At 40.7% G+C, this 27,840-nt stretch overlaps 1 protein-coding gene across 6 annotated transcripts in view; it reads left to right on the top strand.

The window, feature by feature from the left end:
- Positions 1-27,840, top strand: part of LOC108682041 — a 131,451-nt gene that overhangs the window by 61,950 nt on the left and 41,661 nt on the right. For 5 of the 6 annotated variants that reach the window (XM_047880513.1, XM_047880512.1, XM_047880515.1 and 2 more), the window contains 6 exons: positions 19,500-19,668; positions 23,378-23,417; positions 24,297-24,429; positions 24,829-24,985; positions 26,162-26,290; positions 27,640-27,744. In XM_047880513.1, coding sequence (XP_047736469.1) covers positions 19,500-19,668; positions 23,378-23,417; positions 24,297-24,429; positions 24,829-24,985; positions 26,162-26,290; positions 27,640-27,744 — 733 coding nt within the window. The remainder of the gene's footprint in view (positions 1-19,499; positions 19,669-23,377; positions 23,418-24,296; positions 24,430-24,828; positions 24,986-26,161; positions 26,291-27,639; positions 27,745-27,840) is intronic. The other variant, XM_047880514.1, reaches the window with a different exon arrangement.

The following is a 27,840-nucleotide window of genomic DNA, read 5'->3' as shown; positions in this document are numbered from 1 at the left end:
ATGCAGGGTGTGGGGAAGATGCCATCTGGTATGCAGCGTGTGGGGAAGATGCCATCTGGTATGCAGGGTGTGGGGAAGATGCCATCTGGTATGCAGGGTGTGGGGAAGATGTGTCGGGAATTCCCACTTTTACTTTCTCATCAGTAAACTTTGAAATTTTCTCCGCCCATTCGACGGAAAATAAGGATCGTCATGAAATATTTTTGCGTGATGCTCGTTGTACGCTTCGTTTGCATTCAGCACTTTTATTAATCTACTCACAAAGGACGTCACTTCTCCCTCAAAATTTTACATTTTAATAAAAATTCAAGTGACCAAACTTCATTGAGAACTGACTGATTCCAGTCAGTGTTTACGCTTTACAATTGAAAAAATGTGACGATTTCGGTTTTCATATTGATGTTAGAGCTTACGTTGACTAGCTCGACAAATAACGCAATATAAGTAAAATTAAATGTAATCGCTTCACAAGGTTTACAAAAACCAGACCGTTGTTGTCGTTTTTCTGATCGTTGTTGCCAGAGAAGGGAAATCCTCCCGACATTGAGGAGTGATTAGAACCAACAGAACAATTCTCTCTCATATGCGTAGTGCTATTCTTACCGTGAGCTGAGTGCTATTCTTACCGTGAGTTGAGTGCTATTCTTACCGTGAGTTGAGTGCTGTTCTTACCGTGAGTTGAGTGCTATTCTTACCGTGAGTTGAGTGCTATTCTTACCGTGAGTTGAGTGCTATTCTTACCGTGAGTTGAGTGCTATTCTTACCGTGAGTTGAGAAAGTTATTACAAATTATTGCTAGTGCGTCAACAATCAAGCTTCGGTAGCGGGAACATGACTTGTATTGCTTTCTTTCTTTGCCGAATTCCAGCTCTTTTCGGCTACTCTGAAATGACTAAGGAAGTTTAAAAAAATACGTAGCAACTGTAATTTTCCTTCATAATTTATTGCGTCTTGCGTTTTGAATTTGGTTCGCGTAAGTTATTTATTCGAGCTCTTTATCGCTACGTTCCTGATTTTCTTTGTTATTTCTATCCATATTCAAAACGGGATACGCCCTGAGTTGATAAATTTTCCTTAATAATAATTACAAACATGTAGACGGCGTACTGTCTAAAATGTGCACAATATTTTAGAATGCGTAATATCATTAAAATATTGGATGAGTTTTGTAATAGGTGAGTAAGTTGGGCTTAAGAGTTTGATTGATAATAACTGTCCATGCCGAAGCTAAAATTGATAAAAAATTTTGTTTGTAACATGGAGAAGATTCTCCTCAATAGTACTCAAATTGATTATAATGACTTGTACTTGTAGAACGATATTTTATTTGCTTTGCCTTGCTTGTACAGATGACTTGTATATAGCAGTCAATAATGCTGCTCAAGCTGTCATTGTGAAAGCAGTGACACAGCGTGCATTGTGTCGTCCTTCAATAAACAATTGATAACTGTCTTCCTCCCATTATACTTCCACCACGTAAAGGTATAGAAACTTGCACGCCATTTCGCAATAAGTTTCACTTTTAGCTCAAAGTGATTGAAAACATCTCAAGTTACTTGAGTTATTTTTAGTTTTTAGTTAACGAAGGAATTGTTCACATCTATTAAAGCGCGTAGGATGCAAAACTGAACTGATTGTTAAGCTCCTGAATTTTTAAATTTATTTCACTTTATTTTTTACCTTTAAATTGAGGATTATGAGTAGATATTTGTTATATATAGAATATTATTAAATATATTATTAATTTATTATATTATAGAAATTATTTATTCAGCACTTTAGAAGGTAGAATGAAACTTGTCCACTATGGTCAGTCGTTTCTTTGTGATAAGTGAGAAATGATAGCTTCAGAAGTTAGATAGCTATTGGTATTAAATAAATTAGTTAATAATTTGATAAGCTGGATCATTTCAAAGTTCAATCGTCGTTCGCCAAAAAAATCCGTCAATGAACCCTTAGCAGCTTAACTTTAATGTCTAGTGATAGCTCATGAATCACCGACAGAAACGTATGAAAAATTTGTACGTTGTACGTACTAACAATGTTCATAATGAGTATAGTCACTACTTTATTGTCAACGTACTCTGCTTATTTGCATCTTCATGCAAAAATTGCATGTTAGCCCGTCATTGCTCGGTAAATATAATATCTTAAATTGGATAATCATTTTATACGGAATCCCTTCATCACAAATCCTGTCATCCCGAATCCAGATGATCTTCATGGACATAAATCCGTTAAATAAATAAAAAACATTCAAATTCACATTTAGCTCGCGACTCCCGTTGGAGCCCCGTATATTTAAATTCAGCAGAGACTTTAACTTTTTATTTTAACCTACCAAAGTACAGCAGGCATTTAATTTTTCTCACATATTATTTGACTTCATACTATGTATACATTTTATTATCACGACACGATAAGTGTCGTGGATACGCGCTCGATCAACTCCAATAAATCTGTCGCAGCAGACTTAACACGCAAATTTAACTAAAAAATCTATAACTTATTAGTCGTTTGAAATAAAAAAGTTTGATTACAACTCGACATAGTACATAAACAAGTCAAAGTTTACATGTTCAATTTTTTCCATTGCATAATTAAAAATGAAATATTGAACTTCGCATTATCTTATTTGCTTTGGGCGAGCTCGTAACCCGAAATGCTCGACCTATTTCGTTGCTCGCATTTTGCTGCAAAGGTCACACGTCCACCTAAATTTTTCTCCATTCACAGGGTCTACATTTGGATTTCCCTCTTAATTTCTTCTCGATTTCAAATGTTTTGCGAACAGCCGCCATTAACGATTTTGTAAAAGTACTGTGAAATGCGACTTTGAGTTTGTGTCTGATGTGCGATGTAAAAGTGTTAGTGCTACAGTCAAGTGAAGTAAAACAATCACGTTATCATTTGATTAAAATGTGTTAAAAATGCAGGGGGTGCGATCTCACAACAAACAAAGCCTTTTGGTGTATCTAACGATAAACAAACAAGTGATGATAAAACCTTAATTATTTTTGGAAGCATTGAAATTCTACAGTAAAGTTCACTTGATTTGAAGCACGGCCAAACGTTCAAATAATGCGTTTTTAAGTAAAGAAACTTAACTTCCCTGGAAAGTTTTGTGTGAAGTTTATAATAATGAATTGATCTCATTATGGTCTTGTGAACATCTCATTCTAGTTCTCGCCACTTGTATCTTGGTTAAGCGTGGAAAAAACGACATTGGTGTCTTAAACTTTCGCCGCCAGACAACTAGGAGTTTTTATTGATTTGCTGATTAAAATAATTTCTGTTTGTATGCTTAATTAATATGTTATACTTATAGAAATATGTTTATAAAATATAAAATATAGAAATATAAAATATGTCTTATATGTCTTATATGTTTGTATGATAATAGCCTTATATTAAGGCCATTTTAAATTAATATTAGGATGATTTTTGAGACCCCATCTCTACTTCAGTGTTGGATGTGGTTACCACTATAGATGTGTGCACTCTACTCACTTGTTATAAAGATTCATGCTACTTCGAATCTTGACATAATATACAGCTAAGTAAGAGATTATGACACCTTTTCACCAAACGTACAAAACGTTATGAATTTTTGTATTATTGACTCTTGGTATTAGTGTAGCGAATTTCCCGATACTCATGATCGTACAGGGATAAGCTCACGATCGCAAGTTTGCCAGACGCAAAATCCTGTGTGTGAGTTATTCAATTGAAACAAATATTTAGCTGTCATTGAAGGAATAATTCATCTTGTATGACGCTTGCACACTATTTGTGTTGCGTGTAACAGCCCACATACGTATATATAGAGCTGTCATGCCAATTTAATGCCTATGTTATTTAATAGATATTATTATCTGGGAAAATTATTGTCTTCAATATTAGTGAAACCTCATGCAGAGGGTGATAGTTAGTTTGCGTCTTCAATCTTGAATTGAAGATAAAAAAACTTCTCTGCTTTTGCTATAAATATTGTTTTCAATTTTGTTCAATTGGTTATTTTTTTGGTGCTACGATTGTCTCCACCGATTTCTTCATCGCTTTTGTTGTTGTTGTTGTTGTATTAATTATTATCGCTGTTGTCACTGCTGTTGTCACCGTTGTTGTCACCATGCGTATCTAGAGCCTCTCTATAAGCAGGAGCTATCAAATCCCTGCGCCGCGGCGGACCAAAACTGATCCTCGACCCCAGCCTCTGCACGCTGACGCATGCGGCAGGAAACAGCGCTATAGTGTTACTGGACTGGTGTTACTGGGATGGTGTTATTGGGATGGTGTTACTGGGATGGTGTTATTGGGATGGTGTTACTGGGATGGTGTTATTGGGATGGTGTTATTGGGATGGTGTTATTGGGCTGGTGTTATTTTGATGGTGTTACTGGGATGGTGTTACTGATGTCACTGGACTGGTGTTATTAGGCTGGTGATACTAGTGGACCGGTGTTGCTGGACTGGTGTTACTGGACCGGTGTTGCCGCGCATGGAAGCTGCTGCTGTCAGTCCCAGCCCTGACGTGTGGCTAGGCCGCCTGCGCTTTTGGCAGAGTGCGAAGATGCCTTATTCCGGTAATAGCTTAGAAAATTTTGATTAATTAAAATTGATGTTGTAGCTTAGTTATTGATTAGAAATTAATTCAGCAAATTATGCTTATCTTGTTCAGATAGCGTAAGTGGCACACGCTAAATTGTATCGCTATTGATAATTGCTAATATATAGCGTAAATTATCGTGCACTGTTATGCTACTGCATGACCTGAGTCTTAGACGTTGACTTGGTCATCGGGGTCTTCTGTATATACTATTCATTGTATGCCCAAGTTATTCAAGATATATATATTCAATATATATATGTTAAAGTATATATATATTGAACGACCATTTATATACCTAAGTATATAAATGGTGGCGGTAACACTACATTTCCCGTCGTTTAATTGAAATCATTGCTTTTACTCGTGTCGGCGAAGTGAAGCTTCTTATCTCGAGGCCGCAACCCTGCGGACCACAGAATAAAAGGATACTCCGTGGGCTTGGTTTCCGCTCACTCAACTAAGCGGCCACATTACTCAGTCCCTGTCTCATTAGTTCAAGGTAGAGGAAACGGAAATTATTGAAAGATTAAAATTCGTATTTATTAGTTCAAGGTGATAGAGGAAACGGAAACTATTCGAAGTTTAAAATTCGTATTCATTGCTATGATTTTAAAATTATGTAAGTAGTCTTTTACAATTTACTTCACAAGGTTAAGACATTCGCTCATTTGGAACAAAATCGACACGCGATCTTTCTTCAACTATGGTTTCCGATATATTTGGAGAAAATTATATTTTATAAAATTTTGCGAGCTGATCATTAATTTCAGTTATGCATGCCATGAATTGCTTGTTCTCGATGTTTCATCATGAACTGTGTGCATCACACACTCAACCTTCGTGTATGGTGGCTGTAGTCATTCTTAAATAATTCATTTCACTGTTATACGTCGTCAACTGCATTAGTGCATTTTCTCGTTAAGATGAATAGAAGAAGGATTCAATTAATGTGTTTACTTTGGCATTGATTTCTCAATTCTTTGTAAGTTTCCTTCGAACTGAGGTCGCATGATGAGGCAAGACGCATGATAATTTGGGGCAATCTTAACATTCAGTGCCCAAAAATTTCAATTTATGATCCATGCTGTGTAACTTTATTCTTGCCTGACCACGAAAAGAGTCGGGTAACATTGAGACGAATGTTGCTCTAGGATGCACAGCGCCTGTGCCCAAAGAGTCAGGTAACATTAAGACGAATGTTGCTCTAGGATGCACAGCGCCTGTGCCCAAAGAGTCAGTTAACATTGAGACGAATGTTGCTCTAGGATGCACAGCGCCTGTGCCCAAAGAGTCAGGTAACATTGAGACGAATGTTGCTCTAGGATGCACAGCGCCTGTGCCCAAAGAGTCAGGTAACATTGAGACGAATGTTGCTCTAGGATGCACAGCGCCTGTGCCCAAAGAGTCAGGTAACATTGAGACGAATGTTGCTCTAGGATGCACAGCGCCTGTGCCCAAATCTGTAGAACTTCTTTTTGTTGGCTGAGTATCGCGGGCAAGAAGAGGTGTGGGTCTCGGCCAAGTCAAAGTCACAGCCAAGGCACGCAAGCTTCTTGTTGTCTTCCTCAATTATAGAGAATTGGCCTAAATTTTGTACCGCGTTAGATTCGTGAAACGAATTTTTCTAATCTTGTGTATCAAGATTTGAAATAAAAAATCGCAACTTGGACAAAGTCCAAGATTCGAAATTAATATACTACCTTAAATTGTAGTAATAAATGAAAATTATTATTACTAATTAATAAGATCAAATTATTTTAATTCACTCACGCCAAAATTTCCTTCTAATTGTAATTTTTTTTCTTAGACTGATTGACTCAAGTACGTACTTAAAATAATAAGTTTTGAAAATAGGTTAGCTTGTATAAAACACTTGAGTTGTGTGGGGAGGCTGCAGAGCTAAACTCTCTCAGCGAACCAATAAACCTGGAAGCAAGACGCTGTTCTGGAAACAGTTATTTAGTAACTCTCAGCGTCGTCAACTGGGTTTTTGGAATAACCGATCCGAATGTCCAGAAACGGAAGAAAGGATTTGAAAGTAATTTTCATTCTCATCATACTTCCTATCTTATTTTATAGAAGTACATAAATGTAGGCCGTCTATCTCTAATAAATCTTAGGAAAATCATTCTTTGCCTCAATCTATAAACTGACAATGCATGGGCGTTTAAATTAAAATCAATATTATCCCTTAATAATGCTACTCTTCATTGGAGATTTTTGTAGAACATCACACCACCTCGCTAATTTTATAATATGATCTCATCAACGTACGAATGTACATTGAAGATGTATACGTAAGTGACTTTGAGCTGCAGACGACCTAACTACTTCAAATTCGCTGTTTTAGCTGTTGTAATTCGTCGCATTCCCAATATGATAATTTGAATCGTCCTATATAGAATCGAAGAAAATTAGGGTTTGACTTATTCAGTGTGTTTGTTTGCTGATTAACTGATTATTGAAGATTTTTTACTTCGATTTTTGAAATTTTGAATTTTTGAAGTTTTGAATTCGATTTTTGGAGTTTTTTTTAAGAAGCATTCAATGATAGATTTAACGACGAAGCTGAGTACATGAAAAGCGTTGTGACGGAGCGACTATTGCAAACTGTCAAATTGCATGCAAAATGTGGTCAATTGGCGCACGACTTCCTGGAGCCTTCATCACACAGGCACACGAGGCCTATANGGTGGTATAGTGAGGGGTGGTGATATGGTGAGGGGTGGTGGTATAGTGAGGGGTGGTGGTATGGTGAGGGATGGTGGTATGGTGAGGGGTGATGGTATGGGAATGGTAGTGATGGCTGATGGCAGTTTTGCCTTCTGGCAATAATTTTACTTATATTCCGGCGCGACGATCCACCAATTAAAACCTTCATCGCCGGATGTTCGGCGGCCATTGGACTGACAACGCTAATCCAGCTGTCAATTATCAAGAGCTTGTGGCTGCTATGGCGGTAATAAATATCATGTAGAGTGAAAGTCGGCAGCGACGGCTGGCCGATGTATTTATTGTAGCTAAGCTTTTAATTGGCCTGACATGAACGTCAGCCGCGACCTTTGTTTTGCTGCGACTTGGACTAGCCCCCAATTAGGTGCCTAGGACTGGGCATTAAAGCATTCGAGTCGTCAAAAATATCATGAGCTTGTTGGCAATTTTTTCTCCAGTGAGATGAACTTATGACTTGTTTCTTGTGGGGCTCGCTTCTGGGTATATGACGTTAGGGAATGGCTTCTTAATCCGCTTGTTGCTTTACCATCAGGAATACTCTGGAAAATAAGCTAAGCGCACGAGAAATGTTGTTGCATTCTTGTATATTCATATATCGTTATATATTTTCCTAAGCGTTGATATGTGATACGTTTTCTGAATTTTCCTCCCACAATCATTTTCTGGCTGGGACTTTCGCTCATTCCCTTCTCGCTACTGAAGACCCAATTTTGAAATGCGCGGCTACATCCAATCTTGGTGCATAATGCATCCTAATTATCACAATGAATAATAATATCTTCATGACACATTAATCTTCACATAACTGACAATACATAATTACAGAGACATTATATTATTACAGCAACATTAGATTACATCACATTATTTTTTATCCATCGTTTCGATTATGGAGGATGAGATTGTGGATGGATTTCACCAGTCAGTTAGTCAACATATTGACACCGAGGTTGCACAAGAGCGTCGGTGTCTATAGCTGGGCACCTGCAGTGAACAACAGCTGTTTTGTCTTGCGTTCCTCGTATGCAAATGAATGCCAGACGTCGCAGTCACCTTCCCTATCTCCTCCTGCTTAATATTATTCAAAGACATACAACATCCATATAACGAGACAGCAGCGCTTGTCTTACATTCTTGGTAGGAATATCACTAGGATGACAAACAAGAAGGTTATCGCTTCGTCGAAGAGGGTTAAATGTGTAGCCATTGTTCAGGCGGAGTGAGTCCTTGTGATGACGTTGAGTTATAGGAGCGAGCGTGCGAACAAATAATGATGGTAATGTCCTGCCATTCCTGTCTGATGTCCTATAGCATCTGTCTGGTGTCCTGTCCTAGCACCTGTCTAGTGATCTGTCCTAGCACCTGTGTGGTGATCTGTCGTAGCACCTGTTTGGTGCACATGATCTGTCCTAGCACCTGTCTGGTGATCTGTCCTAGCACCTGTCTGATGCCCTAGCCCCTGTCTGGTGATCTGTCCTAGCACCTCTCTGATGACCCGTCCTAGCACCTGTCTAGTGATCTGTGTATAGCACCTGTCCTAACACCTGTCTGATTACCTGTCCCAGCACCTGTCTGACTGTGATTAACTTTCGCAATTCTCACTGCCCTCCTGTCGAGCATCATGTCGGACATCGTCAGAAAGCCTCTCCGCCACCCTGTACAGAACCTTATCCTAGTCCCGTTTGAACACATGTCCATCAGTCACCCTGTCCATAACCTTATCCTATAATGTCGTTTGAACGCGTGTCCATCGACTGTGCTGTCCATAACCGTATCCTAGTGTTGTTTGAACGCGTGTCCATCGACTGTGATGTCCATTACCTTATCCTAGTGTCGTTTGAACGCGTGTCTATCAATCACCCTGTCCAGAACCTTATCCTAGTGTCGTTTGAACTCATGTCAGTTTGAACTCATGTCACACCCTGCCCATAACCTTATCCTATAATGTCGTTTGAACGCGTGTCCATCGACTGTGCTGTCCATAACCTTATCCTAGTGTCGTTTGAACGCGTGTCCATCGACTGTGCTGTCCATAACCTTATCCTAGTGTCGTTTGAACGTGTGTCCATCAATGGTCCTGTCCATAACCTCATCTGAGTGTTGTTTGAAGGCGTGTCCATCAATCACCCTGTCCAGAACCTTATCCTAGTGTCGTATAAACGCGTGTCCATCGACTATGCTGTCCAGAACTTTATCCTAGTGTCGTATGAACGCGTGTCCATCGACTATGCTGTCCAGAACCTTATCCTTGCGTCGTCTGAAAGCGTGTCCATCAATCGCCAGGTCCAGAACCTTATCCTAGTGTCGTATGAACATGTGTCCATCAATCGCCCTGTCCAGAACCTTATCCTAGTGTCGTATGAACATGTGTCCATCAATCACCCTGTCCAAAACCTTATCCTAGTGTCGTATGAACGCGTGTCCATCGATTGTGCTGCCGAGAATCTTGTCTTCTTGTCAGCTTCTGTCGGCGGCACGTCCACTATAGGACGACTGGTGCGACGGTACTGTGCACATGACTCACTCAAGCGACCTTGTGCACAGCTGGAGCACCTTGACCTCCTCCGCAGTACACTGTGCACCTGTGTACAAAGTAAATCAGAGCAGGAAGTACTCATAGCTAAATAATCTCGTATTACTCGAGATGGAAAGTACTTCAGCCACTATTTCAATGTACTTCATTAAATACGCACGCTCATACATTATTCACGCGGAAGTTTCTTCTGTTTTGACGAAGCAAGACTGAAGCCCGCTCGCATCGATGGAGTTTTTACGATGATGCAATGTGGAATTTCGATACATGATGCCAGAAATCACAATTTTTTTTGCTGAAAAAGTTTATTAATTATTGTGCTTTATCGATCTAACAGCAACATATAAATAAGTTAGTTTTCATATTAGTACGACTTGAATGCATACATTTCGCGTCGACTCGAATTAACTGAATTCGATATTGTATTAATGGAAGTAAGTTGAATAAATTTCAAACGGAAGTTAATAAACTAATCAAAATATACATATTTTTTGCTTAAAGTTAGGAACTGGAGAAAATTCCTCTCGTTTTAAACACTGCCATCGAGATTTTAATATATAATCGGAGGTCGCGATTGACCAACAATGATATCGAGTTGCTGTTTCGAAGATGTATAATATTCTAGTGGAATTTATTAGCAGATCACCATTCATAAATTCAAGAAAGAAATTACTTGGAAATATTAACGCTAAACGCAAATAGGATTTATTAATAAAGGCTAATTCTACAATGTCCTAGCATATTTGATTACATATTTTTGATTTTGTTGCACTTAACCGTTCCTTGGTTGCCACATTTTGTTGACATAACGACGGTAGGGCTGGCCGTGTCCTGTTGCCATGACGATGGTCGGGCTGGTAGTGTTCTGTTGCCATGACGATGGTCGGGCTGGCCGTGTTCTGTTGCCATGACGATGGTCGGGCTGGCCGTGTTCTGTTGCCATGACGATGGTCGGGCTGGCCGTGTTCTGTTGCCATGACGATGGCCGGGCTGGCCGTGTTCCGTTATCACGATGACAGTTTGGGGGGGCCATGTTCGGTGGCTGACTATGGTCGGCTTGGCCATGCTCCGTTGCCATGACGACGGTCTGAAATCATTTCATGTTCCCTGTGTTCGGTGTTCATGTCAAACTCTCATCCATCAGCACGAGAACCTGCCATGAGGTAATGGCCCTCAGCAGCCATGCGCGCCAGGGAGAAGCTTGACCATTAGACGCCTCGTGTCATGGAAGAGACCTGCTTTCTTAAAGCACGTTCATCGTGCAGGTGCTACTGCCAGTCTGGAAAGGAGACAGGTTTATCGCTGGCCTACCTTCGGCCAATGATAATTTCACCAATTATCGCGAGCCCGAGCTCCCGTATAACGCAAAGTGCGACTAAAAAACTTGAATATGATAGCGAGACCTGAAGAACAAGTGCGTGGGGAGAACATTGCGTTCAGAACTTTTTCTGAACTCGAGTTCAAGCCTCGTGAAGACTGCGGTGAACAACTTAACTTGGAAACATTTGATTCCAACCTTCAATGTGGTGATAGGAGGGCATTCAATAGTTTTTACGGCCTTTAAAACTTTAAAACTTCTGTATCTTTCACGGCTTGAGAAAATGGTATTGGAAATTTTGCAAAATATTCATGCATGGATATTTCGTTATAATTTTAGACGAATATTTTCTATCAATGTAGACCAGTTCTCTTTTTCGTCATTGCTGCGAGACATCGTCGCATCGCACGCTGTATTTAGAGTGGAGCTTGTTGCTTTAGTTGAAAGTTTACAGATGCATAATTTAGAGTGCACGGATGCTGTAATTCAATCTTTACGGATGAAGGAATTCAGAGTTCACGGATGCCTACATTTAGAGTGTATGGGCGCCTAAATTTGAGTGCACGGATATGTGAATTTAGGGCGCAAAGGTGCATTAATTTAGAGTGTGTAGACACCTAATTTTAGAGTGCATTAATGCACTAATTCAGAGGGTGTGGACGCCTGAATTTATATTGCACGGAGTCATGAATAAAGAGTTATAGGAAGCATAGGATTATAACAATGCTCCCTATAACTCTAAATTGAATGTTGTTACATTCAAAACGTCGTTAATAAATTAAAGTTTCTTCCTTAAACTTGTATTTTGATCAAGCAACGTCATCTACAGAATTGTTCGACCCTGAAAATTTAAATCAATGAATTCACTGGTTATCAACCGCCCCGTGTGTATAAGTAAAAGAGTACAAAATCAAACTAAAAAATTAGATCAGTACTCCCTGCAGTGAGTGACAGAGAGCACATTTTCTCGTCCGTCCGTCCGTGAAGTTATGGACGGATGGACAGACGGACGGACGGACATGACGAGCACAATAGCGTTTTTTCCATAAATGACAAAATGCGCTCAAAATATACATAAACAAAAAAATAAAATAACAAAATTACCGCATTACTGAGCAAAAATTATCTGGCAGCTCTAATTGTGACAGGTAAAATGTGCACGTAATTTTATCTATAACAATTAGGTTCGAAGCACGCATAAGTAGTCGTTAGTATTCGTCAAAGCAGTCGACTAGTCAGGATGTAATCTTTGATCTTATAATAAATCGTATTAATCGTATTGGAGGCGAATAAATTACCTAAGAATATATAAAACAAGTCCTGTTTTTTTTTAGTTTCGTTTCATTTTTCTTTTTGAATCCTCAATCTTAATTCGAGGACTAAAGGAGGAACTTTCACTTACTCTGGTTGAAGCTTAGTTTAAACTCGCTATAAACTCATTTTACTCGAACTATCTCTCCTATTATAGCAGAGTTTTGGGTAAATTAATTACCTGTATGAGAATTCAAAACTAAATTAAACATGCATCATATTCGATCTTTATTGTGGTATTTTGTTCAGAACAACTGATTTTTGCCTTCAAATAAGGACATATGCTTCATCCGAATGCTTCAGCTGACATATATCATCTGAAATGCTTCAGCCGATATTTATCGACTGATATGCTTCAACTCACATGCATCAACTCGCATGCTTCAACTCACATGCTTCAGCTGACACGCTTCAGTTTCCATGCTTCAACTCACATGCTTCAACTCGCACGCTCCAACTGACATGCCTCAGTTGCCATGCTTCAACTCGCATGCTTCAACTGACATGCCTCAGTTGCCATGCTTCAACTCACATGCTTCAACTCGCACGCTCCAACTGACATGCCTCAGTTGCCATGCATCAACTCGCATGCTTCAACTCACATGCTTCAACTCACATGCTTCAACTCACATGCCTCGGCTGACATGCTTCAGTTGCCATGCTTCAACTCACATGCTTCAGCCGTCGTGTTCGTGCGCACAATTCTTGCGCAGTCCCTCCTAGCTGAGCGCGGCTGGAAATTTCTTGCAAATTTCCATGTATTTTTGGAGCGGCAATTCTCACTCTTTTCCTAAGCTCGAGGCTGGAATATCGGCACGCATGACCTGACAAGACGCTGGGCTGGCGCAGTATTCCATCATTCTTTACTTTATGCTTATTATTAGCCAAGGATTAACGTTTATTTCTTCCTAAATATTTCCTAAATATAATATTTGTAATGCATAATGCATAATATAATATATAATGCATATATATTATATTCATAATAATAAATAACTTAAATATAATATTTATAATAAATATTGCTAAATATAATTTACATATATTAATAATAAACATTAAATACGGCAGACGAGACGTCGCAGAGCAGCTCCACAATTCCATTCGTCCAAAACTTTTTTTGGAAACGCTGAAACCATTTACTTACAATTCTTTATCAAATGAATGTATTTAAGTTCAGTGAGTATTTCAAAATGAGAGATTTGGATCATTAATAGCTATAGAAGTAACTATATTACTTTTTTTTATCGAATCCAATCGACCATCCAATAATTACCAAGGATAAACTTAGAAATCCATTCGTTCTTTCAAAATTTCTTTCTATGGCATTCCTTTTTTCAAAGCCGCAGTATTTTTTTTTTACTTGGCAAATGCGACGTAAATCAATATGCAATTTTCCGGCCGTTAATCATGTTACCTTCTATTCCCTGCAAAATGAAACGAATATTTCAGTTTTAAATCATTTGATACCCCATGCTTGCTGAGCGACGGCCTCCAACTGGCACGCATGCTTCTCACTCCAGTCGAAGATTGCCGCAATCCTGTCTGTGATCTACCGCTGATCATGCGTTCATACCTCAAAAATTTCAAAGGCCTTGTATGTAATTTGAGAAAGAGCCTTTTTTGGCGGGAACATGCCTGAGATTTGAGACACGAAGCGTGTAGTTAGACTGAGTTGCGTTCGCTGGAAGTAAATTTTGTTGCGGGTGAAGATTGTTTCAGGAATGATGCCGATGCTTGACTTACCTATTCTATTTTAATTCAAACACTGCTGCATTATTGATCATCCCTAATGACGATGGTAGTATCAAACATGCAGAAATTAAGCCACTAATTTTAAATCAAGTTGCTTCATATCGGTAATACAATGTTATTCAATTGCTGAACATCCGATAATTGTTTTCTATGGGTTTGAGGCAATAGGTACATCCGGCTCTTGATTTGAATGCTATTTTTGCAACTCAATAAAAGCTTATTGATTAGTTAAGTAATTTCAGAATGCATTTCTAATGCAAGAGATCAGGAATTGGTTCCACTGACTGGCTACAACTTTCAGTGTATAAAACTGTATCAAATATTAATTTAACAGACGCATTGATGCCTTTAGGGGCAACTGTAGATACGATGATATTTCTCTCGATAGCGCACGTTCCAAAATTTGAAAAAAGTTACTTAAATTCCCAGCGAACGAGATGATCCTTCTTTTACAGCTTACAAAAAGAACCGTTCCCCTCTCAATGCGAAATTTTGGGTCAATGGGCACGGATGCCCACCCATATCATGGAGGAATTTTCGAACTTTCCATACACGAACTGGCTCAGCTCATGGAATGCATGCTATATATTCTGAAATTTGCCCCTGAACCTGAAGTCTAGACGAAATATTTTGGATTCGATGAGAAAAAATGCCAGAAAGTCATTGCCTGCCTAGCGATTAAAATTATTTGATAAAAGATTTGGAATGACACTTTGGGAATAGGTTAATAATGGCAGCGATCGAAGGGTTGCTGCGTATAGCTTTGCTCGGTGTCGTCATAGACGTACAATAAAATTCATGCTGTCGTTCAGCCAATCATCCATTATAAATCAAACATTGTGGATAAAACTGTTCCATGTACCAGAAAAAAATGATTTAACAGTAAGAAATTTACCATCTTAAGAACTGTCCAGCCGCAGTCAGGCGAATTTTTCAGGGTCAGCGTCGAGGCAAAGATGAGGGAGACGCTATACCCGCATGTCACAAAGGGTTGCCTCGGCTCCATATCATTATTAATAATAATAAGAAAGTTATTGATAAGAAGCATGCTCTGGTCTTTAATCTATCTTGCATAAAAGAAAAGCTTCTGCCAAATTACACCAATATCATAATTACTCACTATTATTGTCATACTATTTTTGCGGCTCCTTGGTTCATGTTTCTCAAATTTCCGATCATTCTAAAACGTATTATTTAATAGACTAGTATCAGCGGATTATTTAATATAATTATCATTACTGATACTAGCTAGCTAAGTGGCCAACTGATGAGTGAACGCTATCGTAGTCTTATTTGCAGACCTCAATTAATGCAAAAGAGGCTTTTAGTTCAAGTAGGTCCCGTTTGGGCTCATGTTTCATCCGTCTTCAGGAACTGATTGCAATTTAGAATTTTATTACAAATTTAGTTCTGCGCTCTCAATTGTTATCACTATGTAAACGCTTGGAAATTATTGGCTGAAACCATTCGAGTTCCATCCCTGAATAACTGAATGGAGGCACTTGAATTTTTTCGAGCGGTGGGTAGTATAAGTGCCTACACAAGGCCCGCAGAGCTATAACTTATTAGTCTCTCCATTGCTCGATGACGAAAAATCCCTCCATGCATATATGTTTTGTTATTTCTGGGTGTGTTATGGGTGCCACCATTAATATTGACATATAAAGTCAAATTCATGAAAACTGATTCGACGTGCGGATGAATGAGGCATGAATTTGAACTTTGTTGTTAGCTAAACTGAACATTCATAATATAATTTCTTCCAAATTGTCGAAATACTTCATGCTATTTGTTTTGGTAAATCAGACATGTATATTTCCTTATATTAATAAAATAAATTTTAGCAACTTACTTCATTGACTATAACAATGACTAACATTTCCTTACGAGTACAAAGAAATTTACTTTACCATCTCACTTTAGTCTGAAGTTGTAATGTTTTCCCCCAAAGTTGTTATGATTCACCAAGGTCAGCATAATGAACCTTTTGTTCGTCAATTAAAATATAATTTATTCACGTTCAATTCAACTTCTAATCAACAACTCAACCTTTAAATCCAAACTCATTTGAACACATATTTGTTTACGCCTAAAATTTCTTCGGCAAGAATCACCGTTAAAACTTTTTTCACTACCTACTAGTTTATGCCATTCACGCAGGGATGTCGAGGTGGCTGAGGTATATCAAATTTGTTATCATGACCCTGAAACGTTGTACTTTGTTCCAACTCGTGTGTCATGAATGACAGATGAATTGGTCGACATAGATTGATGAAGTAACACCTACGAACTCCTAACTTGAATAATTTTAGAATTCGCATAGACGTTCCGCTTTGTATATGCTAATGAATTTGTACACATATCAAGCATAGATCAATATATTTTGCTTTGTGCTACAAGTTTCACATACCAAGAATAATATAATACTCGGTAAGTAATGAAGTTCTTCCTTTCAAATATAAGGGAAATTTCAATTCTTAGCTGATTCATAAAACAAACTAAGTTTAGCAAGATGGACTAAATGTATAGATTTAGTAAATTAAATGAGAGGAAGGCTCCGTCCCCATGTGCGGTAAATTGTAAAGGGTTAAGTCAACACTGGCAATTCTTAGCTGATTCATAAAATAAACTAAATTTATCAGGAAGTTTTAAATGAATATATTTATAATAGTAAATAAGAGGAAGGATCCGTCCCTATGTGCAGTAAAGGGTTAAGTCACTACGGGTGACCAGTAAGTGGCCTTAGCAGACAAGGCTGCACCCTAAACCTATACTCTCATCTCGCGTTTCCTCATTTCCTCGAATTATACATGCGGGATGCCAACAAAAACTTACGTCGATTGGAAAGTCAATGTTTGTCTAAGTTTTCTTGGCTTTCAAACAATTTATCTGTTGTGCAGTTGTGGAGAAAAGATTTTAGAGTTACGTGGACGCTGTAAATTGACTCCTGGAAGGTGAATGAATTTTAGAATCCGTATTTTGCATTCACTGAGAAACCGGCACGTTTTGTTCTGTAATACAGCAATTGCTTTAACATTTTTCAATTTTTCACTGAAATTTTGAGCAAATTTTGTGTTGCGTTCAAGAATTTTCAATAAATTGATGACAGTGACATACCTAAATAACTATTTTCATCCACGTGTCTGCAAAGAACATAATTGTGAACAAAATTATTATTCCCACCTAATAAAATTACATCTTCGATTGCCAATTATCAATTTAGTTCCTATGGTACACGAAACGTTTTATATACTCATTACCTTTCGGCTGAAACGGTAATTCAAAAATAATTATTTCTCAATTTTAGTATGCTATTGAGCATTGAATTAGCGTCCTTCAAAAATTTATATCAAGGATACGTCACCCGATTTTTTAGCCAAATGCCCACGAGCGTGATACGCGCGAATCGTCCACACGTTAGTGAAAAAATATAACTCAATGCTCACTGCAGTGAGTGACAGAGAGCGCCTTTTCTCGTCGACGAAAACGTGAAGTCACGGACCGACGGACGGACAGACAGACAGCGGATATGACTAGCACAGTAGCGCTTTTTTCCATAAATAAGAAAATGCGCTAAAAAATGTCAAGATGCCAGCTCTTTCCAGTTCGCCATTCCGTAATCACCGATACCGCCGATCACGGGCGCGTTAGAGCCGCTATGACTCCTCGCTACACGGGCGTTCCATGACACCAGATCACGTACCACCAGTAAACACTCACGTGACATCAATAGATATACAGGGGATAGACAAAATAAGGGAAGCACCTGAGAAACCCACATAATATATTTCAGTATGGTGTAGGTCCACCTTTTATGGCAATTACAGCCTCAATTCTCCGAGGTATTGATTCATACAAATTGTGAATTGTTTGCAAATGAATTTTAACTTAGCCTTCGGTTAAAACTCCATCCAGCTCTTCTAAAGACGAAGGCGGCGGGAATCGATTTCTGACTTACATCTCTAGAATCGACCATAAATTCTCGATAATATTCAGATCTGGGGATTATGGTGATGGATAATATTCAGGTCTGGTGATTAGAATGTTCCTCATGCCATTTTTAAACAATTTCAGCTGTATGGGTCGGGGCATTATCATCTTGAAAAATGGCGTTCCCCTGCAGAAAAAATACTTGAACCATATGATGAGCTTGGTCCACCAAAATTCCTAAATAGTCACGGCTGTTGATTCTTCCATGAAGAGAAATCATTGGCTCGCCGGATTTCCGAGAAATAGCACCCCAGATCATCACCGATCCCCCGCCATGTTTTACAGTTGGGAGGAGGTATAGTCGAGATTCAATGACTCTTTTGGCCCTCGGAACGTAAACTCGGCTATATGTTGGAAATAAGGTAAACAATGATTCTTCAGAGAAAATCACATTTTTTACTGCTCGAGAAACCAATTCTGGAGGTTTTTACACCATTTGAAGCATTCGCATTTGAAACCAGAGGTTTTCTAATTGCAGCTCTTCCATAGAATCCAGATCTGTGCATCTCTCGGCGGACAGTCTATTGAAACTGGGTTCTGTAGGTGTCCATCGAGGTCAGCAGTAATTTTCAACAGCCGTGGTTTTTCGATTGTCCCTAATAATTCGATTTGGGTACCGACGGTCTCTCTCAGACAACTTCGACTTTTGGCCAGACTTGTGCTTTACTGAGGACGTTTTTGCTTCTTTTTCAAATGCATTCAGTACTTTTGAGACAGTACTTCTAGCAAGTGTCAAGTGTTCGGGAATTTTCTGTCCCACTAGCACCTGCCATATACGGGCTCCAACCATTTGGCCTCTGAAAGTAGGAGAGGTTTGCCATTTATTCGGTATAGGTTAGGTTATAGACTAAATAATATACTAAAAAATCTGTGCAAGGATAAAATGTCAATTAGCAGCAACAATAAACAATAAAACGTATAAATATGTAACTTTTAATTATTTACAACATGTTCAAAAGTTACGCAAGCGTGTAATTAGGCGAATTACAGCCGAGCGTGTACTCAGACGGGTCGCGGTTCACAGATGTATTAACTTGGTTCGTTCCTGACCACAGCCGAGCGTGTACTCAGACGGGTCGCGGTTCACAGATGTATTAACTTGCTTCGTTCCTGTCCACAGCCGAGCGTGTACTCAGACTGGTCGCGGTTCACAGATGTATTAACTTGATTCGTTTTTGTCCACAGCCGAGCGTGTACTCAGACGGGTCGCGGTTCACAGATGTATTAACTCGGTTCGTTCCTGTCCACAGCCGAGCGTGTACTCAGACGGGTCGCGGTTCACGGAGGTTGACAGTAGCCCCGTCTACAAGCTGGAGATCCCAAATTGTCGCCTGGAAGACACCGGCGCCTACAGCATCTTGGCTAAGAACGACCATGGCGAGTCCAGGGCTGTCATCTCGCTGCAAGTCTACACCAAAGGTGAATATAATCTTGCTGTGATTCGTGTTCTTCATTCTATATATTCACTGGAGAATTTAGAGTTATAGCTCTTCTCCATGTTCACGTTTTTCACATTGCGCAAAACATCCGGGAATGTTGCCAAGCGATCACTCAGAATCTCATTTTCCGTGTCGACCGTCCAACTCCTGTTCTACCGTTTACCGTTCGTTGATATTTATTTGAATAATTTCGTTCGAAAGAAAATTGAATCTTGCCTTGATATGCACGAGTCATCACTGATTAAGATATGCTCTCCTAAAGATAAGGTTGTCCATTTTATTCCCGATTGATTAAAAACTTCCAGATACATGGCAGCTTCGCGCAAAAAAATAAAACCGTTTTTCTGCGGTTTATTACTCTAGTATTCTGATGAGTGTTGATATTATACGTGGTTCATATCGAGTAATCTAGGAATACTATTTATTATTTCGAAAGAATATGAAATTATGTTCTTGGCTTGAAATCGTAGTTTTAATGATGTATACTTAGAATTGAAAATACTTGATTAAATTAAGGAAATTCGAAGCAGGCTATTTTAAATTAATACTTTGAAAACAGTATTAAACCAAATCGAGGAAGGATCAATGAAGAATGTTTATTTAACTATTGCTACTTATTTTATCAAACGAAATTAAGGAACTGAATTTTTTGTATACTCGCCAAATGCACGCGCAACGCACACCGGCATTGTTTGCCATGTTGAGGCGCTGGGTCACCTGACACCTTCGCGGCCCAGGCCAGTGTTGAGGCTAAATAATCCTCTAGCGGTGAGGCCCCGCGCCCCACCGCCGCCCAGGCCAGTGTTGGGGCTAAATAATCCCCGAGCGGTGAGGCCCTGCACCACACCGTGGTCCAGGCCAGTGTTGCGGCTAAATAATCCTCTAGCGGTGAGGCCCTGCACCACACCGCGGCCTGATTAGAAATAGGAATAAATAAGATAAGAATAGGGGGATTTGGGGGTTGAGATGCAGAGTTTGAATTAAGGGGTGGAGCTCGAGCCGCCTAGCACGCATGCGCGGGACCGGGGGAGTATTTAACAGGAGGTAGCGGGCGACCGCGGGCAGTCACGCGGCGGCGTTAGAGAGAGTCGGTGTGTCGAAATAATTAGTATCTTGCAAAAACTATAAATCCTGTCGACGCCACCCCCTTATATCGATGAGTACAGTTTCGGTTAAAGGTTGAAATTACTACATCAAGACCAAGAAGAAAGGTTAGAAAAGAAAGTAGGAGTAGGACGGAAATCTTTAATCAAACGAAAGTAGACCTCACTAATCAGGCCCAGGCCAGCGTTGGGGCTAAATAATCCCCGAGCTGTAAGGCCCCGCGCCCCACTGTGGCCCAGGCCAGCGTTGAGGCTAAATAATCCCCGAGTTGTGAGGCCCTGCACCATACCGCGGCCCAGGCCTGTAGGCCAGCGTTGGGGCTAAATAATCCCCGAGCGATGAGGCCCCGCTCCGCGCCGCGGCCCAGGCCAACGTTGGGGCGTCGGGGCGTTGGGGCTAATTATTCCCCAAGCGGTGAGGCCCTGCACCGCACCGCGGCCCAGGCTCGTGCTGATATGAGCGGTTGAGTGAAACACGCGCTGATATGAACGGGTCAAGTGAGACACGCTGATTTCAAGTGAGACATGCGCGCAGTTCTCACTTTTCAAGCGCTTGCTGCTCGTTCTTCATGCGTGCGCGTCGAGTCACGCTTGAGCGCGTCTTTGTTTCCTGGCGGTCAGGACGCAGGCTCGGGTCACAGCGAATTATTGCCGCTCGCCGCACTATTGTCGAGTGCCTTTGTGCTCTCGTCGACTGCCTTTACTCTCTCGTTGAGTGCCTTTTGCCTTGGTCGAGTGCCATTGTGCTCTCGTCGAGTTTCTTTGTGCTCTCGTCGAGTGCCATTGTGCACTCGTTGGCTGCCTTTGCACTCTCGTTAAGTGCCTTTTGCCTTGGTCGAGTGCCATTGTGCTCTCTTCGAGTGCCTTTTGCTCTCGTCGAGTGCCTTTGTGTTCTCGTCGAGTCCCTTTGTGCTCTCGTCGAGTGCCTTTGTGTTCTCGTAGTGTGCCTTTGTGCTCTCGTCGCGTGCTTTTGCATTTTCTTTGAGTGTCTTTGCACTCTGGTCGTGTGCTTTTTTGCTCTCATCGAGTGCCTGTGCCCTATCGTCGAGTGACTTTGAACCCTCGTCGTGTGCCTTTCTGCTCTCATCGAGTGCCTTTGCCATATCGTCGAGTGACTTTGAGCCCTCGTCGTGTGCCTTTGCACTCTCGTCGAGGGCCTTTGTGCTATTTGTCCAGTCTTTTGTGCCCGAGGTCTAATCGCGCTTGTGCTCATTGTAAAGTGCCTCTGTACTCGTCGTCGAGTGCCTTTGTGCTTATTATCGAGTATCGCAATAAGTCTTTTGTATCAGACAATCACAATGTGATGTGCATTATAAATGGAGTTCCTCACCATGATGAGGGGGAGGGAAGGGGGACGGTTATGGCTTCACGGTTCACAGGACACGACTGTAATTTCGTCAAGTGCCTGTAGCTGTTAGCCTTCCTCGGGTACGGTTACTGATAAAAAAGCTCTGCTTCATTTCACTTTCTTTCGCGCGCGTCACTAAACCTTATTTATATCATTTGACCTTCTTGTTTCTTTCAGAATCTCGCGTCGTTCATTTTCTAACGGTGCAGCTTGCCTCTTGTAATTCAAATCATCCATTTACTAGCTAGTAGCTCGTACTACTACAGTATAGGTACTTGCTATGAGTCGTTAAACTTGCCCCATCCCTTCGGAGTTATCGACCTCGCACACTATACATAGTGAAAGGCGCAAAACTTTTACAATCGCCTTGAAATTAGCCCTGAATACCAAACCCTAGGAGCTAAACTTCGATGATGGGCTTACATAAATTCAATTCAATCTAAAAATTATTTGATTAAGCACTTTACAAGTCTACGCAGTTGCTGAAGCTGGAGTCTCATGCTTTCGCACGAACTTTTTATATAGTTTATTTTATACTAAAATGAAATATTCTGAAAATTAACTTCTGTTATTTATTTAATCAGTCACTAACCTGAATTATACCTCGTCAATTTACGTTAGTCGAATCAATTTTATGATGATTCGCAACCAAGCTTCTTTCTTCCAGTTCAAAATCGTCATTCTTATATAATCAACCACACATTCATTCAATTCATACACTCGATTATTTCTACATACCGTTTACATTTCTGACGCTTTAATACAAAGGATTAAATTCTTGATATTAATAATTGAATTTGGTTATTAATAATTAGTAGCCCTCTCGTACTGCGTAAACTCCGCAGAATTCGACATGGCCAATAAAAGACCAAATATTATCGGACGAACCACCACCAAAAAAAAAAATATACGAAAAATATTAAAGTTGATACAAGCTCTGGAAAATATGTTAATTAGAATGATAAATATTGTGCAAGCTTTCATTCACTGCTGCTTAGAAATAATTTAAGATCCGCCATTGATTTTCTGTCATTGAATTAACTTTACATTACTTTTAATTACACTACAAAACGAAATAGTTTGTTGGTAACTTTTACCCATAGTTGAATTATTGTATTACGAATTGAACTGAAAATTATCAAGTTTTCTTCTAAAAATCCTCTAGTAGTAGATATTTTCGCGGAAGCTTTAAAAATTTAGCTCTGCTTATATTAATGGTTGAAATCCTTCTTTTTCAGGACTGAAGGGTGACTTGAAAGGTGGCAGCGTCAAGCGAGGGTTCGTATTATAGCTTATATTTATATTAATATAATATTTTATTATTATTTATTTGTTGGAATCCAACATTCCCCGATTTACTATTCGGTAATGGTATGATTATGTCCCAATATATTTGCTCTGTTCGACAAATGTGTAGTTTGTCTGCGGTTTACCAAAAAAGCAAATACGGTTGGACTCGATTGCCACAAATTTCATAAATCACAAAACTTTCTTCAATAATTAAGGATGAAGGTTCTTATGTGACCAGCGCGCTAGAGAAAAAAGTTTAAGCTTATGTGAAAAACGAGGGAAACGGTGTGATCGTTGATAAGTAAGGTGCTTTAATACAGTGAGAATAGTTCGGTGAGTATGTTATGGTGACCATTGTACGAATGTATCATGAATAACATTCAAGTCTCGACATATCGTGCTTGCCGCGCATTACTAACCAGAAAGGAGTTTTGACCCGGTAACGGGCCCGTCCCGCGCCGTATAACGGGCTGACACCTGCTAACGGAACCCGTGCCTTGTAACGGGCTCACACCTGCAAACGGAACCCGTCCCGTGCCGTGTAACGGGTTCACACCCGCTAAATGAACCCGTCCCGTGCCATGTAACGGGTTCACACCCGCTAACTGAACCCGTCCCGTGTCGTGTAACGGGTCCACACCTGCCAACGGAACCCGTGCCGTGTAACGGGTTCACATCTGCTAACGGACCCCGTCCCGTGCCGTGTAACGGGTCCACACCTGGTAACTGAACCCGTTCCGTGCCGTGTAACGGGTCCACACCCGCTAATTGAACCCGTCCCGTGCCGTGTAACGGGTTTAAATCTGCTAACGGAACCCGTGCCGTGTAACGGGTCCACACCAGCTAACGGGCCCGTTGCTCCCCCAGCGTGATGGAGGCGGTGCCGCGGGTGGTACGTCCCCTGCAAGACGTGCGCTGCTGCGACGGGGACGCCGTGACGCTCGAGACGCTCTTTGATGCCCCGCCTGCCTGCCTCGTGCGCTGGGAGAAGCAGGGACATGTGAGTGCTGGGACACGGGAGTGCTGGGAATGTGAGTGCTGGGACATGTGTGTGCTGGGACATGTGAGTGCGGGGACATGTGAGTGCTGGGACACGCGAGTGCTGGGACATGTGTGTGCTGGGACATGTGAGTGCTGGGACACGCGAGTGCTGGGACATGTGAGTGCTGGGACACGCGAGTGCTGGGACACGCGTATGCTGGGGGTGAAGGGACACGGGAGTGCTGGGACACGAAAGTGCTAGGAGGTGCAAGTGTGCCGCTGATGGATACTGGGGACGTGAGCTGGGACTGGGACGGCGTTGACGTGTAGTGTGCCGTGTTGTGCAGGTGCTGAAGGATACCGGGGACGTGAGCTGGGACTGGGACGGTGTTGACGTGTACTGTGTCGTGTTGTGCAGGTGCTGAAGGATACTGGGGACGTGAGCTGGGACTGGGACGGCGCCCGTGCACGTCTCAAGATCAGGGCCGTTTACCCAGAAGATGAGGGCGAGTATTGCTGCATCGTCTACAACGACATGGGCAAAGCTGTCACCTCCGCCACCCTCGTAGTCGAAAGTCAGACCCAAACTCATTTTCTTGCGATGGTCTCAAAATTTTGCACGTAGTTTTCAAACAGTTGCTTACAGTATATGTTGCATTAATAGTTTTCAAAATACTTGCATGTTTTGCGTTAATAATTTCTTCGTTGTGTACATTAATTTTATTTTAGCATTTGACATAAGTTTTATTACTTCCATTAGTTTATTAGACGCATTATGTCAGTGTTTATCCCATTGATTGATATAATTTACAAGATAGTTGACAAGTCGAGGTAGTTAAATTCTCATAAAGAAATGCGAAAAGCTTAGTTTGTTGGTTAGAGGAAAAAATACCAATGCCAATCCATATTAAATATAGATGCTGTGAAGCAAAATCCTGACGACATTAATAGTGAGTGTTGGTGCAAGTGCCCGTAAATGCTGATCCCAATACCTGCCATCCCAGAATTACTGCTGGCAACGCACCCGCGTTTCATTCACTTTACTAGTACCTCTTGTTTACATGGAATGTCGCGCGATGTAATACTTATTCGGCCGCTCAAGGTGATTGGTTGTAGCAGGTGATTAGACGTTTCAGATTAGACGTTGCAGATTAGACGTTGCAGATTAGACGTTGCAGATTAGACGTTGCAGATTAGACGTTGCAGATTAGACGTTGCAGATTAGACGTTGTTGCAGATTAGAAGTTGCAGATTGGACGTTGCAGATTAGACGTTGTAGATTAGACGTTGCAGATTAGACGTTGTAGATTAGACGTTGCAGATTAGATGTTGCAGATTAGACGTTGCAGATTAGTCGTTGCAGATTAGACGTTGCAGATTAGACGTTGCAGATTAGACGTTTCAGATTAGATGTTGCAGATTAGACGTTTGGTTGTGGTGGGTGAATGCCGGCGGCGCTGGCGCTTCAGATGCACTGCACGGATTCGCCTGCAGGTCGATGTTGTTGATCGGTTTCTTCGTCCACGGCAATATCTTTTCAATTTTTTTCTGCCGATTTTGGCACATCTGCCAATACGCTGGTAATTAAAATCATGGTGCGTGTACATGGTAATGTTGTTGCTCGGTTCCATCGTCCCCGGCAATGCGGTCAATTTTTTATTGCCGATGTTGGCACATTTGCCAATACGCTGGTAATAAGAATCATGGTGCCTACGCATGGTATTCATGTAGACTCCCTTTACTCATTTCAGTGGCGGAAGACAAGGAGAACGACCTGACGGTGCAGATGGAACACCGTCCCGACCTGTCCCGACGCACCACTCCATCCCGCGCCACTCCATCCCGCTACTCCCGCAGCCCCTCCGTCACCAGCTTCACGCGTGAGTGACTGCTTTTTATTACATAGAACGTATGCTTAGATATATCTTAAATTGATCTTTCATGAGGACATAGAATACAAACATAATGCATGAATATGTATGATCCGTACATCGAACATAAAACATTACAAAAGGTTTTGCTGGTCGGTTATTTTGTTCTTATCCAACACTTCTTTCTTTAGTTCATTTAGCGAGGATAGTTTTTTTAATTTTCAGAAAATTACCATGTATGATTTTGCGTTCTGATTGGCGATGACGAAATACGTCATCTATTTCTATTAAATTTTATCTCACAACTATATTCTAAGCTGTATTATCATTTATCTAATTTATGGAACCTAGTCGAGAAATAATTTATACAGAGGAAATTATTGAATAATGAGATAAACTCGTTAATATAAACCAAGAATTCCATACACTATGTCCCGACATGAGTTTTGTTACTGTCGCATCGGTTACCGCTTGCTATCATGGATACTGCCGTTCAATTCCACACGACGCTCTGAAATTTAATATTTCTGATGAATATCATGAAGTAGATAAATATTGTCCTTCTTAAGTTGGTGTAAGTTGAAATGTTTTCTACCCATATTTTTATCAGTTATACAATTCGACTCATCGTATCGAAATGAATTACCTACCAAAATTATTGAAACTTCTTCTTAATTTGGAGTATTAATATTTCATTTTCCAGTAAATTTTTAGGTGGATGGTTTGAAAATTTTAGGTTGATAGTAAAATCATCCGCATCTATTATTACTATGAAATTTACTCTTATATCTTAAAAAATGGAAATTAATAAGATAGAATATCTCGGTTCTGAGTTCTATTTTGAAGCCACGAGCTGAGCCAAGGATGGATGACGACTACCATGCATCTACTCCACCATCTACTCCACCATCTACTCCACCATCTACTCCACCATCTACTCCACCATCTACTCCACCATCTACTCCACCATCTACTCCACCATCTTCCGGCAACGAAAAAGGCAGAAGAATGATGGCGTTCACGAGAAGTTGGGCTAGCAGACAATGGCCGCTTAGCTCTGAATAATCCCTGCTCGGTTATTCACACAATCGGGCATCGCCGTAAACGGCCAATGACTATTTAAGTTATCCTAGCATTAATAAACGAAATTTTCAAGTTATACAGTAATAATTGATACGCAGGATCTCCGATATTTGATTAACGTAAATGATTACTGTAGAAATGGTACCCAGCATTGCTGCTACGTGTACAGGTCGGAGATGTTCTTTGACTGGAGGCTAGAACTTTCCTGCTACGATCTAAATTAGAAGGAATTGCTCATGACACAAGTTAACTTCAGTGGGTAATGGGCTTTGCAGGGGAGGGCAGTGCCCACAGTTGGGCTGGAGTGGGCTGGAGGGAGCCCTCCATCCCTGTAGCCCACTGGCGTCCTCTCTCCAGAGGTTCCTCCCCTCTTCTCTTCGGTCAGATTCCATTTGTGCCCTTCGGCATCAGTATTGCCCTACCCGTTAACTGTGTACCCTGTTTGAACTTATGTTTATTATTACCTGCATTATCTA

Source organism: Hyalella azteca, unplaced genomic scaffold (genome assembly GCF_000764305.2).
Source record: "Hyalella azteca isolate HAZT.00-mixed unplaced genomic scaffold, Hazt_2.0.2 contig5528, whole genome shotgun sequence".
Taxonomy (NCBI): Eukaryota; Metazoa; Arthropoda; class Malacostraca; order Amphipoda; family Hyalellidae; genus Hyalella; species Hyalella azteca.
Note: the sequence above shows the minus strand (reverse complement) of the source record. Positions and strands in the feature narration are given on the sequence as shown.